The sequence below is a fragment of the Aspergillus thermomutatus genome (genome assembly GCF_002237265.1).
Source record: "Aspergillus thermomutatus strain HMR AF 39 chromosome Unknown NODE_6, whole genome shotgun sequence".
Taxonomy (NCBI): Eukaryota; Fungi; Ascomycota; class Eurotiomycetes; order Eurotiales; family Aspergillaceae; genus Aspergillus; species Aspergillus thermomutatus.
The window spans coordinates 182185-194369 of record NW_020798054.1 but is presented as its reverse complement, the minus strand read 5'-3'; the positions used below and the strand labels follow the sequence as shown (position 1 = coordinate 194369).

At 49.7% G+C, this 12185-nt stretch overlaps 6 protein-coding genes across 6 annotated transcripts; 1 reads left to right on the top strand and 5 right to left on the bottom strand.

Annotated features, from left to right (window-relative positions):
• Positions 1-384: 384 nt before the first annotated feature.
• Positions 385-645, bottom strand: CDV56_109488 (uncharacterized protein; the record flags this gene model as incomplete). The annotated part of the gene is made up of 2 exons (XM_026763107.1): positions 385-542; positions 600-645. 2 exons carry the CDS (start codon positions 643-645, stop codon positions 385-387), a joined length of 204 nt encoding a protein of 67 aa, XP_026618618.1.
• Positions 646-1920: 1275 nt separating this feature from the next.
• On the bottom strand, positions 1921-3057 carry CDV56_109472 (putative esterase; the record flags this gene model as incomplete). Its single annotated transcript, XM_026763091.1, has 2 exons — positions 1921-2925; positions 2998-3057. The coding sequence occupies 2 exons, from the start codon at positions 3055-3057 to the stop codon at positions 1921-1923; spliced, it is 1065 nt and encodes a 354-aa protein (XP_026618617.1).
• A 507-nt stretch (positions 3058-3564) lies between these two features.
• Positions 3565-4795, bottom strand: CDV56_109463 (MBL fold metallo-hydrolase; the record flags this gene model as incomplete). Its single annotated transcript, XM_026763082.1, has 2 exons — positions 3565-3974; positions 4030-4795. The coding sequence occupies 2 exons, from the start codon at positions 4793-4795 to the stop codon at positions 3565-3567; spliced, it is 1176 nt and encodes a 391-aa protein (XP_026618616.1).
• A 426-nt stretch (positions 4796-5221) lies between these two features.
• CDV56_109452 (NAD(P)/FAD-dependent oxidoreductase) lies at positions 5222-6583 on the top strand (the record flags this gene model as incomplete). Its single annotated transcript, XM_026763071.1, has 1 exon — positions 5222-6583. One exon carries the CDS (start codon positions 5222-5224, stop codon positions 6581-6583), a length of 1362 nt encoding a protein of 453 aa, XP_026618615.1.
• Positions 6584-7884: 1301 nt separating this feature from the next.
• CDV56_109436 (NAD-dependent epimerase/dehydratase family protein) lies at positions 7885-8727 on the bottom strand (the record flags this gene model as incomplete). The annotated part of the gene is made up of 1 exon (XM_026763055.1): positions 7885-8727. One exon carries the CDS (start codon positions 8725-8727, stop codon positions 7885-7887), a length of 843 nt encoding a protein of 280 aa, XP_026618614.1.
• Positions 8728-10614: 1887 nt separating this feature from the next.
• Positions 10615-11823, bottom strand: CDV56_109417 (uncharacterized protein; the record flags this gene model as incomplete). The annotated part of the gene is made up of 3 exons (XM_026763036.1): positions 10615-11315; positions 11370-11531; positions 11586-11823. The coding sequence occupies 3 exons, from the start codon at positions 11821-11823 to the stop codon at positions 10615-10617; spliced, it is 1101 nt and encodes a 366-aa protein (XP_026618613.1).
• Positions 11824-12185: the final 362 nt, after the last annotated feature.

The following is a 12185-nucleotide window of genomic DNA, read 5'->3' as shown; positions in this document are numbered from 1 at the left end:
TTGTGGAACAGGCTTGATGTATTATTTAAGAATTCAGAACTTACCTTCCCTCATCATTGCTCGGATTTAATCTAGGGTAAGCTTTTGGACAGTAATAGGCTCAGTTTCTTCATGGGTTTTGTTAATGGCAACGAAGTCATACACTGTGATAGATTGTTAGAGAAGTTTGTGCTTTGAGATATATGGCCATATAATTGTCTTCATCTCAAGTGCAATCTAATTTGCTACAATTGTATGACTAGCAATGGCTTACACTAGAATCCAAGTTTTCGATGAAGTGCACTTCATAATTCACTCCTAGTAACATACATATCATACATCCAACAACAATATCAACGAGCAATCATGCACCATGTCTCATGAAGTATATGAGTAAGGCTTCATTTAATGATCACCAGCATCCTCGGTCTGCTTGCCACAGGCAGTACCGCCGACCTTCCCACCTTTTTGGCCGGCCTCATGGGGGTCGACCTGTCCGTAGGCGAACTGGGACTGTTGAGTACGCTTGTCGGGCTGACCATCTTCGCGTCTGCCGCCGTGCTCTGAGCATCAATTAGTCTCGATCGAAAAGACGAAGTTGTTGGGTCAGAAGAACATACCGCTAGGCTTGTACTTCTCGCCGGTCTCGGTCTGTCCTTGAACCATTTTGACGGTGGAGGTATTGGATTATTGGATTGGAGAAATAATTGCAATTGCTTGATAGAGTGATATAGACACAAATTGGCAGGACTCTCGAAGGGTTTATATAGCTGAGGATCCTCAGGGGAAAGGTGCTGATGCGATCAGGAAGAATGTGAAACTCCCATCTGATATCACTGTTATGTCAATATTTCAAGCACCATTGCTTGCATTGATTGACTTAGTTGACTGACATCCCAAGGATAGCGTTAATCCTTGTTTATCCTGCATGCTTGCCAACATGTTTGCCAGATCCCTAGGTAGTTGATGGCCCGGATGAAGTCAGTTGGATAGAGATCTGAGAAATCCGATCTGGATTGGCCAATCAGAGAGCGTCTTTCGAGATCAGACTTACATCACAGAGATAACCTTAACTCCACCCGTTCATCTGGCCAAGTTTTGTGCTTCCGTTACTTGCAGCTCCAGCTATCCGCCAGACCCTCATCGATCGAAGCTGGATCCCAAATAGATCTGACTAGTCACAATACAATACGTATTAGGAGGACACTATCTCATTTGGGTTGATGGGCCAACTTGAACTCGATGTGGTCAATGCGGTTGGCCGTGGCAGTCGTCATCATCAGCTTTCTTCCCAGATCACCGCAAACAGCAAAAGAGCGGTCATTTGGTTCGTGGTTGACGGCAACAAGGCCATGGTTAGAACAAATATTTCTCAGGTTTGATGATGGTGAAGCAAGTTTTCTAATTCTAATGGCCTCTTTTCTGATCTAAGCTACGGCATACCCCATGTTCGAAGATCTCATCTGTGCCTTCAGATCCCTACTCTGTAATGAGATGTAGATCCTTTGCAAGTTGCAGCGTGTTTCCCGGTCCTTTTTTATGTCTGACATAATTATGGACATCACTTGGAACTTGTCAGTCCAGATGAGCAATTGAATTGGTGGAATCATGTCCGTGAGCTTAGCCCCTCTCCCATCAGGACTTGGTCGGCGTGAGGTGCATGACCGGCCCTCGATAAAGGTGATGAACGGGATTCGAGGCATCTCAGTTATTCATGCCTCACGTTCCAACAGTCCGATGGAACCCTGTTACACCGGCTCAGGCGATGATGACATGCCCGAGCAGCAATTTCACCACCGAAGGATGCTCCCGCCTGAACAAGGGGTTGGGATTGATTGATCACATTTGCTTGCCCTGGGTCGTTCTTCAATCGCTGTGGACAGCATTACATTCGACAATGTCTCGCACATTCCACCTCGAAGTGCTTTCGGTGCTCCGAACTCAACTCGCAATGTGTTTCTCTACATCTTCCAAGTAAGACATGACGCGCGCCACCAGCATCCTTCTCGGCTCGGCCTGATCATCATCGCTCAGCGCATGCGAGGCGTTCGGGATGATCGTACTATTGGTGTCCCAGTAGTCGGGGCCGGCTGCCATGGACCAGCGCTTCAATAAAAGCTCCTTGTCAACCCACGGTGGCACAGACTGATCTCTTCCGGAATACAAGACCAATAGTTTTGAACCCAGCAGTCCCCGAGAGCGCAGCTGGCCAAAGGTCTTCTGCATCTGGTCATCGCTGAGGTCGGAGCTGAACATGTCGTCTTCTTCTGGTTTCTCTGGACTGTCTGGGCTGGCCAGGCTCAGGAACCGTCGACTGCTCACCGGCGTTGAGCTTGGATACCCAATTCGAGCTGTTACAGACAGAGGGATGAGGGTATCGAGGGCGTCGTCATCTTCGTAAGGGGTAGATCTGGCTTTCGCAATAGTTCTCTGGTATATCTCGCGCATTCCTTCTGGAGCGTCCCTGTCCGTTCCATCCTGGATGACCCAATTAATTGCTTCTCGGTCCGATACAGGCGCTTGCATGATGGCTCCGTCGACAGGAAGCCGCTTGGAAGGTTCTACTGCCGCATTCTTGTCCAGCACAGGGTGTCGCGGTCGCGGATTCGCACAACTCAAATAATGCATGACGTCTTGACTGCCTGTCGAATGGCCCATGATCACAATCCTCCCCGCGCCGAATAACTCCTGCTTGTAGTCCCGAACATACTTCACGCAGCGCGCAATCTCATCAATGTCCTTGCCCAAATGACCCACTCCCCATCCGCTATAAGAAGAAGAGAGAATGAGCGAGAAGACGGACCAGGATGTGTATTCCACCGCCGTGATCAGGTCTGTCAGGTACTCGACAGTGCCGAGTCCGTCTCCCAGGCCGCCGATGAACAGGAGGGTGTTTGGTTTCCGAACGAGGCCGTCGGTATACTCGAAAGCGACCAATCCTTCAGACTATTCAATTGCATTCGTTGTTAGTGTAAAGATCCGGAGCTTGTTGAATGGAGGCAGGTGCATCTTACATACATAGGGATGCAGGATACCAGCATGGCCCTTGGTTCGTGATTGCCGCAAGGGTAGTTGCATTATTGCGGTCGCAAATTAGCAGAACTGACAAAAATCCACAAGGTTTATCTCCTGTATGCTTCGCGGGATCTAGAGTGATGACCAAGGGGCGATGAAGAAAATATGGATGGTTAGGTTCCTAGGCAGAGAATGGAAGAGAGGGAGAGGAGAAGTTCTCCGGCGTGTTGGAGATGCCTCACCACGCCCACCAGCCCTGTCGGGAAAACCTCGGCCCGCAGCAGTGATTTGAATGGATTTTCAGGCTGAGGCTGTCAAATGAACATCAGTGTATGCATCGTCACCAATATCTTATTTGCGTATCAAATGACAGCCAGATATGCCTGTGTTTTTATATCCTAAAGCTGTCTCATTATATTCTGTGCTTCTTTGGTCATGTCAGGATCAGATAAGATAAGATAGAGCGATAGCTACTAACCCAATCGGGCATTCGCCCATATCCTCGTCATTATCTGTGGTATATGTACACTATATATCTTGCAGGTTCGTCTGCCTGTGACAAAACTATAACTACCATGTCAACCCCTTCAATTTCAACGGAATATGGAGCAATCGTTGCCCCGACTCTGTAGGCTTCGGCAATCGTCCTGCCCGAATGTTCATCTGCAGTGACTGGTGAAGCAGCCTCGGCTCAGCCAGGTTCCTATCACGTTCCTTCCGCAGCGCGACAAACTCCTCTTCGGTGACGCCGTTTTTAAGGTGTTTGTTTTGCTGCCTATGCTCCTGGACGCTCAGGGAGGGGACGGGATCCTTGCGCCCCTCAGGAGGATAGTCGTGGCCTGTCCAGATCTTGACGTGATCTGGCAAGCCCAAGAGCTTCCGCCCTGAGTGATAGAGGCTGTTTGCACTGCCACCGGGAAAATCACAGCGCGCGGTGCCAAGATCCGAATGGAAGATCAGGTCACCGCAGAAAATGTTGTCTAACAGGTTGAGTTAGCGGATGTGGCAAGTCAATGGGTGTGAGCGGCATCATACCTCCAATGTGGTATCCCAGATGGTCTGGTGTGTGTCCAGGAAGATGAATGGCCTTGGCCGTCAAGTTGCCAATCGTAAATGTCTCATCATCATTGAACAGTTTGTCAAAGACACCTTCATATTCCTCCGCCGGAATGCCGTATCTCTGGCCAAACAACTTCTGCACCTGTCCAATGCGCTTGCCGATACCGATGGGCGGCCGATGGCCTTGCTCTTCGGCTAGGCGCTTCTGCAGATAGGACGCTGCGGTGAGATGATCTGCATGTGCATGTGTTTCAAGGATTCTGTCGACTCTGTATCCCTTCTCCTTGACCAAGGACAGAAGCGCGTCAGCCGAGTCCGTGGTGATGACCTGAGTGGCGGGGTCATAGTCCAGGACCGGGTCGATGATGACGGCTGTCGATGTAGTTGGATCAGCAACCACATATTGCCAGGTGCCTGTCTTGCTTTCGAACACATCGTGAATGGTCGGTTCTCCTGGTTTCAAGCTTGCAGTGCTGTAGGTTGCTCGAACGATGGTCCCGTTCAGGGATCGCAGGGATCGTCTGGTGGGAGAGGTGGGTGTGTTTTGGACACGGTATTGTGACAATGGACTTGCATAACCTGATGACAATCTTAGAGGCGCTTTGCCAATAGTGCAGGCCGACCTCTTTGCAGCTTGTTGGTGGAGAGGACACAGTGCCACTCGGACTGCAGTGGAAGGCGCCCGCAACAGACCCGCTGTTGCGTGCCAATTTTTGCAGAGTTGAGGTTGAATGGATGTCATGTTAAAACGGTACCGTGTATTTACTCTGAATGGCAAAATCAAGAGATACATGCGGAATCCGAAGCTGTTTATACTTCCTCTCGGTCTCTAGAGTAAATGCATCGGGATCCTGGGTCCACTCGCCGACCCATTCACGTGACAGGACAATCGGCGACTGACGTTTTGACGTGTCGATCGCGTTATGACATAAATTCTATGCAGCTGACATAATATGACCCGAGCATAAGTAGTCGGCGATTGAGTCCGGGTGGGCCCATTGGCTTATCTAAGAACCTTATCGCACTATTACTAATCCCTCCTGATTGCGACTTCGGGCTTTTTTTTGTGGTCGTATTTAATATCCATCGCACCGTCCAACGCCTTCTCTCCTTTCGTTTCTCACTCCTCCCCTCCAGTTTTCTTACATCTTCTCATATCATGTCAGTCATGTTTCGCGGTCGTGTAAAAGTGGCAGTTTCTGCTGCTGCTTCTCGCTCACTTCTTGCCGCACAGAATGCCTCAACGGTAACGCGGGGTTATGCCACAGCTGCAGTGGGCACTTCGCGCAATCACAGAGTAGTCGTGGTTGGTGGGGGTAGCGCTGGTCTCACCGTCAGTCATCAGTTGCTCCGCTCCGGAAAGTTCTCTCAAGACGACATTGCGGTGGTGGACCCCGCTATTTGGCATCATTATCAGCCCGGATGGACTCTGGTCGGTGGCGGTCTCAAGAACAAGGAGGATTTGCGACAACCCCTCAACGGCCTGATCGATCCCAAGCTCAGGTTCTACAACGACAGTGTGCACACCTTTTCTCCCGAGAACAACTTTATCACGCTCGCCAATGGCGACAAGGTCAACTACGAGCAGTTGGTTGTTGCGCCCGGTATCAAGGTCGACTTCAACAGCATCAAGGGTTTGCCGGAGGCTCTCGCCGATTCGAACTCTCTCGTTTCGTCCATCTATGGCTACGACACTTGCGACAAGGCCTACCGCTCCATCGAAAAACTGCAGAAAGGCACCGCCATTTTCACCCAGCCGGCTGGTGTGGTCAAGTGCGCAGGCGCTCCGCAGAAGATCATGTGGCTCGCGCTGGACTATTGGAAGCGTGCCGGTCTGTACAACCCCAGCAATCCCTCGAGTGGAGCCATCCAGATCAGTTTCGCTACAGCTCTTCCCGCGATGTTCGGTGTGCCCAAGTACAGCGCCAAGCTGGAGGAACTGCGCAAGGAGAGACAGGTGGAAGGACTGTTCCAGCACGATCTCATCTCCATCGATGGCGACAAGGCCACTTTCAAGCGTCTGGACGGACAGGAGCAGGTGACAAGACGGTTCGATTTCTTGCATGTCGTGCCCAAGATGGGAGCGCATGCGTTTGTCAAGAACAGCCCACTCGCCAATGAGGCCGGTTTCGTCGACGTCGACGACAACACCACTCGCCACAAGAAGTACGGCAATGTCTGGTCGGCCGGTGATGCGTCCAGTCTCCCCACATCCAAGACGGCGGCCGCGATCACGGCACAGGCACCCGTGCTCGTCAGCAACCTGCTGAGAACCATGGAGGGCAAGGAGCCCGACGCCTCATACGACGGTTACACCTCGTGTCCGCTCTTGACCGAGTACGGCAAGGTCCTTCTGGCGGAGTTCAAGTACGCCGGAGAACCCAAGGAGACGTTTGGTAACTTGCTGGGCATTGACCAGGCGACTCCTCGCCGTGCTTTCTACTACCTGAAGAAAGACTTCTTCCCCTGGGTCTACTACAACTACATGGTGAAGGGCTCCTGGGGCGGTCCCAAGGGCTGGATCAAATAGACTAGATTTGTGTGCATTGTATGATACTAGGTTATGAAGCAATAGAACAATTTGGGATTTAGATTGGAGTAACAATAGACCCCTTTTGCAGCGCCAAGTCTATGGAATTATGGATCCGTATGCGGCTAGTATCTCCATTTGTGAGTCAAACTCCGATTGGTTGGATTCATGCAATGTCACGTGCAATCTGATCCCCCACAGTCTCCAACTTTTCTACAGTCTCCGGATTCTTCTTCCTTCCTTCTTGCTTCTCAGCAACTCTTGAGTCTGGAGAATTGCTTCTCAGGGTCTCTCTCTATGTCTGCTTTATTTCAATAATCTCAAGAGTCCCTTCCACTTGCAGTTGCAGATGAACTGATTCTTTTCCCAACTCAAACCCTGATGACTGTATCGGCCGAATATGGCTGGGACTCGGCCGGGTGACTTTTCTCGTCCGATATTGGTGCAGACGGCATACCCCCAAATCGTGTTCTCAAGCTGTCTGGCTCGTCTTCTCGCAGTGGCGACCGTGGCGACTGTGGCGATCCATCCGATGTCTCAGGTAGCATCAGGCAATAATAAATTATTGCCTGAGTTGAGAAGATGGTCGGCCGAGACATATCATATTCGGTCTCTTCGTCGGCTTCCTGATTATTATGACCTCTCATAACCTGGGACTTCGGTCATGTTAACCGAGTCGCCGACTGAATTACCTGTCCTGTTCGTTCTAGGCTCGTCGATTGAAAGAGGCGTTCGAGCATCGACATGGAGACTATCTCACTCTTTTCAAGATTATGGGGCATCCCGCATTCTAACATATAGACGAGTAGCTCTGCAAGAGCCTTGCTTGAACTGAGGACTGTTGAACAGATTTCTCTGTCTATCAATTGACGCCTTTTGATCGAGCTCTCATCATCTTATCATTCTGCTTGAACTGATAATGAGAAAACCGTTGACTGCGAAGCAACCCTAGATGCCCATATTCTCCAAGTCTTCTGCGCAGTTGACATCGCGAGGATCCTGGCACATGACAAGTGCAAGTTCGTCCACCCTGAAGACTTTCTGAAGATGCAGGGGGTCATCTACGGTATGTGTCTTTTTGAGTTATGCTGTTGAGAAAGGTGAAGGCCTGAGCCGAGAGGAATACTGTGTTGAATAAAAGGAACCATTAAAAGGCAGGGCCCTGCAGTATGCCTAATGGCTTTGTCCTAAGAGCCGAACACAAGAATTCCCCCCATTATTATGAACCTATATTCAAGTGAAGCTACCTATCTACCGTGGATTTCATGACACGCCAATTACTCCATTTACACAAAACGAGATCACTCTTTCTCATCATGAGTCCATCCAAGAATCCTCTGTGCCTTGTCAACGGCAAAAAAGCTCTGGTTCTTGGACATATCGCCTCGAATTTCGGTTCCGGGATAATACTTCTTGGCCAACTCCTCCGAGGATGTCTCTTGGGTGGTGGTGGGCGCCACGATGTTAAAGACCTGGCATCCCTCGAAGTTGTCACTGCGTTCCACGGCGAGCAGACACGCCCTCGCTGTGGCCTGAGGGCTCACCCAGCCCCATAACTGCTTGACAGCTGCATTCTCCCAATCTTCCTTGTGCTCCTTCTGCACGTCCTTAAGGGGTGCGACCTCGTGAATCCGCAGACAGGCGATCTTCAATCCTGGGAACCACGTAGCGAACGAGCGGGCCTGGAGCTCGGCCTCCTGCTTGGCCAATGCATAGGCATCTGTGGGTCGCTGCGGTGCATCTTCGTCGACGGGAAAGTAATCGAATTTGAGCGGCTGATTTGCGTACGCCAGTCCAATGGCGTTCACCGAAGAAGCATAGCAGAATCGCTTGATGCCCAATTCAGCCGCGGCACGGAAGCAGTTGAATGCAGAGTTAACGTTGTTGTTATGGACAGTGTCGTCTGGCTTATCAACGGGGTCTGGGATCGATGCAAGATGGATGATGGCGTCACAGTTCTTGAATGCATTCAGGCAGGCGTCATAGTCATTGGCAACGTCCGCCGTCACCATTTCCGAACGGGGCGTGCCGTCGTAGTCGGTGTCCGTTCGGTTGATCTGCACCGTGGAGTGGCCGGCATCCGTGCAGAGCTTGACCACAACTCGGCCAACAGAGCCACGAGCGCCAGTAATTGCGATTCTCATGTTTCCGTTAATTGATGTCAGGGAGTATTCTCTATTGATTTCTCTCTTGGTAAGGTGTGGTTTGAAGATTGAGATCCTCGGTTGGTGGCTTGTGAGGACTGAGATGCTCTGCGTGGAGCAACGACAAAAACGTATATGCCGGGATAGATTTGGCCGAAACTGGGAGGCTATCTTTCTGGATATACAGTCCATTTTGAATCTCTGGCCATGGTGGTCGTCCAGATATATCAAGCCATCGCCTGGGTCTTGAATTGTATAGAAGAATGAATGACATCAGCATGATGATGTCAAGATGGGCAGTCCAAGTAAAAGCAAGATACGAATCAGGCAATGCTGGACTGGTGGGCCCTAGATTGTTGGATTATGACAGAATACTTGAATAGACATCCTCAATTACGAGGAGACTCTGTCTTTATAATCAATAAGAAGTGGGATGCTAGCACTCTTGTCCCAGATGAAGTCACGTGATGCTTACTCCCTCAATGATACGCAGTAACTCCAGAAAAACTATGATTACCTGGCACCTGCCAGCTTGGGCTACCCAACGCGCAAGATCCACTGCCTGGAGGCAAATGCGGGATACGCTCAATCAAGCACGAAAGGAGCAGTTCCTACAAAATCCTTTCGGCAAGTACACGAGAGAGATCGATGCGTCCCTTCCAGGACGACATACTAGGACCTTGTATGATCAGCTCAGCAGGACACAAGCATCGACCTTGGCACAGCTCCGAACAGGCCACACTCAATTGAATCAATACCTACGCCGAATTGGACAAGCAGCTGATGAAACCTGTGAATGCACAGAGGGGCAGGAAACAGTACAGCATTTTCTTTTTGAATGTAAACGATGGGAAACGCACCGCGGGGAAATGAGAGTGGCAATGGGTGACCGATACGGGGACATGTCATACGCATTAGGAGGCCGATCAAGGAGAAAGAAACCCACAGGAGAAGAACTCGACCAAGAAAAGAATTGGAGACCGAACATGGAGGTGGTTAGAACAGTGATACGATTTGCTATGGCAACAGGGCGATTGAACCATGAGAACTAAGAAAAGGCATGTCACATGCTTAGATAGATGACTCAGCATAATCAGCGCGGAGGCTACATGCAGCCTTAGGCTGCGCACAGCCGGAGGAATAATTCATTCATTCATTCATTCATTACCTGGCACCTGAAGAATTGCATTGACTAAAAGGATTCTAAGATTATTAATTATTAACTATCTGTCCTTGGGTCTTAGAGTTGACAATGATTGCAATGAGGCTAAGATATTCTCCGCTTATTAATATTACAAGCAAGGCTGGTTGGACGTATCCCTGCCGGTGAATTATGCCAAACGGTGTAGCGTGCCCATCTGGGTTTGTTTAGTGTAGCCAGCTGACTGGAGACGACGAGGGAGTTATTCGCGCCCTACGGGTTTTGTCTTCGCTCCTGGACCACGGAACGACTGGCAAGCAGAGCTCTGTCGACCCTGCACGGTGCATCAGTCACAGAATCAATTGGCAGACAGGTCTCGTCTGGATGCCATCCTGCCCTCTGAGCTTGAAACTTCTCCGAGCGAGTCCACCTTAGCTTGCAGGTCGATTCTGGGAGACGTTAATCAGGGGAAACTTCGCCGTCCCTGTAGACGAAGGTGAAGCTGCTGATTCGTCCTCTGTCCGTGCGCCAACCAGATCGCTACCTAGCCTGTGAGGATCCAGAAGGCCTTCGATCATTCGAGCACTCAACCCCGAACTGTTTTCACTTGGATGACAAAGCACTGAAAGTGACAGAGAGTCGACTCATTTGACGCGTCCCAGAATTGTTCTGGTCTTGAGGCTGCAGATGACATGCTTTCACCACCTTGTTGATTGTTGGGCAACACTTTGGATTGAGCTTTCGTCTCAACTCGTGGAATGTCTATACCACTCGATAGTGAATCCAAGTTGCTCTGGCTCTCCCAAAGAAAGCATATGAAGAAGTCCGCGCTTCTCCAGGTTCTGACAGAATGTTCTCTTCGACGAGAAATCCACTACTGAGTTGTTTTGGCGACCGATGCCACGGCTATAGCCATCCAATTCTCCACCATTAGCTACTTCAGGCTTGGTTGCTTCTTGGCTGGTGCGACAGAGTACGAAACTTTTCCATAACCCGCGAATAACGCGGCCTATAACCGTACGCCATTGCATTTTTTCGGCTTCGGCTTCGGCTTCAGTCTCTCTCCAGTTGTTTCTTCCAGGAAGGAGCGTCTCTGTGTCTGCGGCCAATTCCGCAATCGTGGCATAATTATTGTGCCAACATTTGCTGATGATGTCGTCAATTAATGGATCACCATCTAACTTTGCGAATTCCATGTTCTGCAGTAACTCCACAACTTTGCGTCCATGCTCTTTGGGATCCTTGGTAAGACATCGATCACCGTAAACCTCAAAGCCGTAGTTTATGAGGTAGTATAAAGAACCCAGGGCGAATTGTTCAGTTCGAGGACCTAGGAAACCAGAACTCCCACATCGTCCTTGGTCCTGCTCGTTGCTATTGAGTATTCTTCCATATGGGGCGATGCAAGCTTCAAAATCTGTCCCAATTTCTGCTGTACAATCAAAATCTGATAGTTTTAATCGGTTACGATCAAGCAAAATATTTTCAGGTCGTAGGTCACCATGAGCGAGATTAAGTGATTCTAGAAAAGCAACAGCTTGAGCGAGGTCATTCATCCATTCCTTTCGTAGGGGTAGAGGTTCCAGTTTCTCCACTTTAGTAACCACAGAAGATTGCTGGTCGCGAGTATGATTATTTTGTATCCTAGAACAGAGGGTTACATCTAATGAGGCAGTTAGTAGACATAATCATCCAACACTGATAAGGAGGATCGCACCTCGCATGTACTCAAGGAAAATGCCGTTGTCTGCGTAGAAGAAACACTGCACTATAGAAGGGCAGGGCGGATGTTGAGAAAAGATCTCATAGATCTTGAGTTCTTTCTGAAATTGCTCTCGCTCAAAGTCGCCAGATTTCGGGACCTTGACCACGATGCGAGGATGGACCTCATAGACAAAGGAGATGCCTCCTTTCCAGACCCAGTGGACATCAGGGAACTGCTGCTGGATATTCATAATAAGGATAAAATGTAACAAGTTGGAAGAGGACGTGCAGAAAAAATTGTTGCTGTGCGTATGAGGGAGGTGAGCAGAGAGAAGAAAGGGAGGGCCAGGGGGAGGTTGGATAACTAACTAGATTAGTTAAATGAGTTGCTGACACATGTTTCTCCTGAATTTTGCCCTTGTCAGCTACGGCGAAGTATATCTAGCAGCGATACTCACAGGATGCAGAGATAGTATCGAATGTAGGACGAGTTATGGAAGATTGGGTGGTCGTGCCTTGTTTTTTTCCCTTGTGGTTCGGTGCTGGGAGAGCAATCAAGAGCTGAGCAGGGATATTTATATTTGGAGTGTTTCATTAACCTGAAGAATCGCCT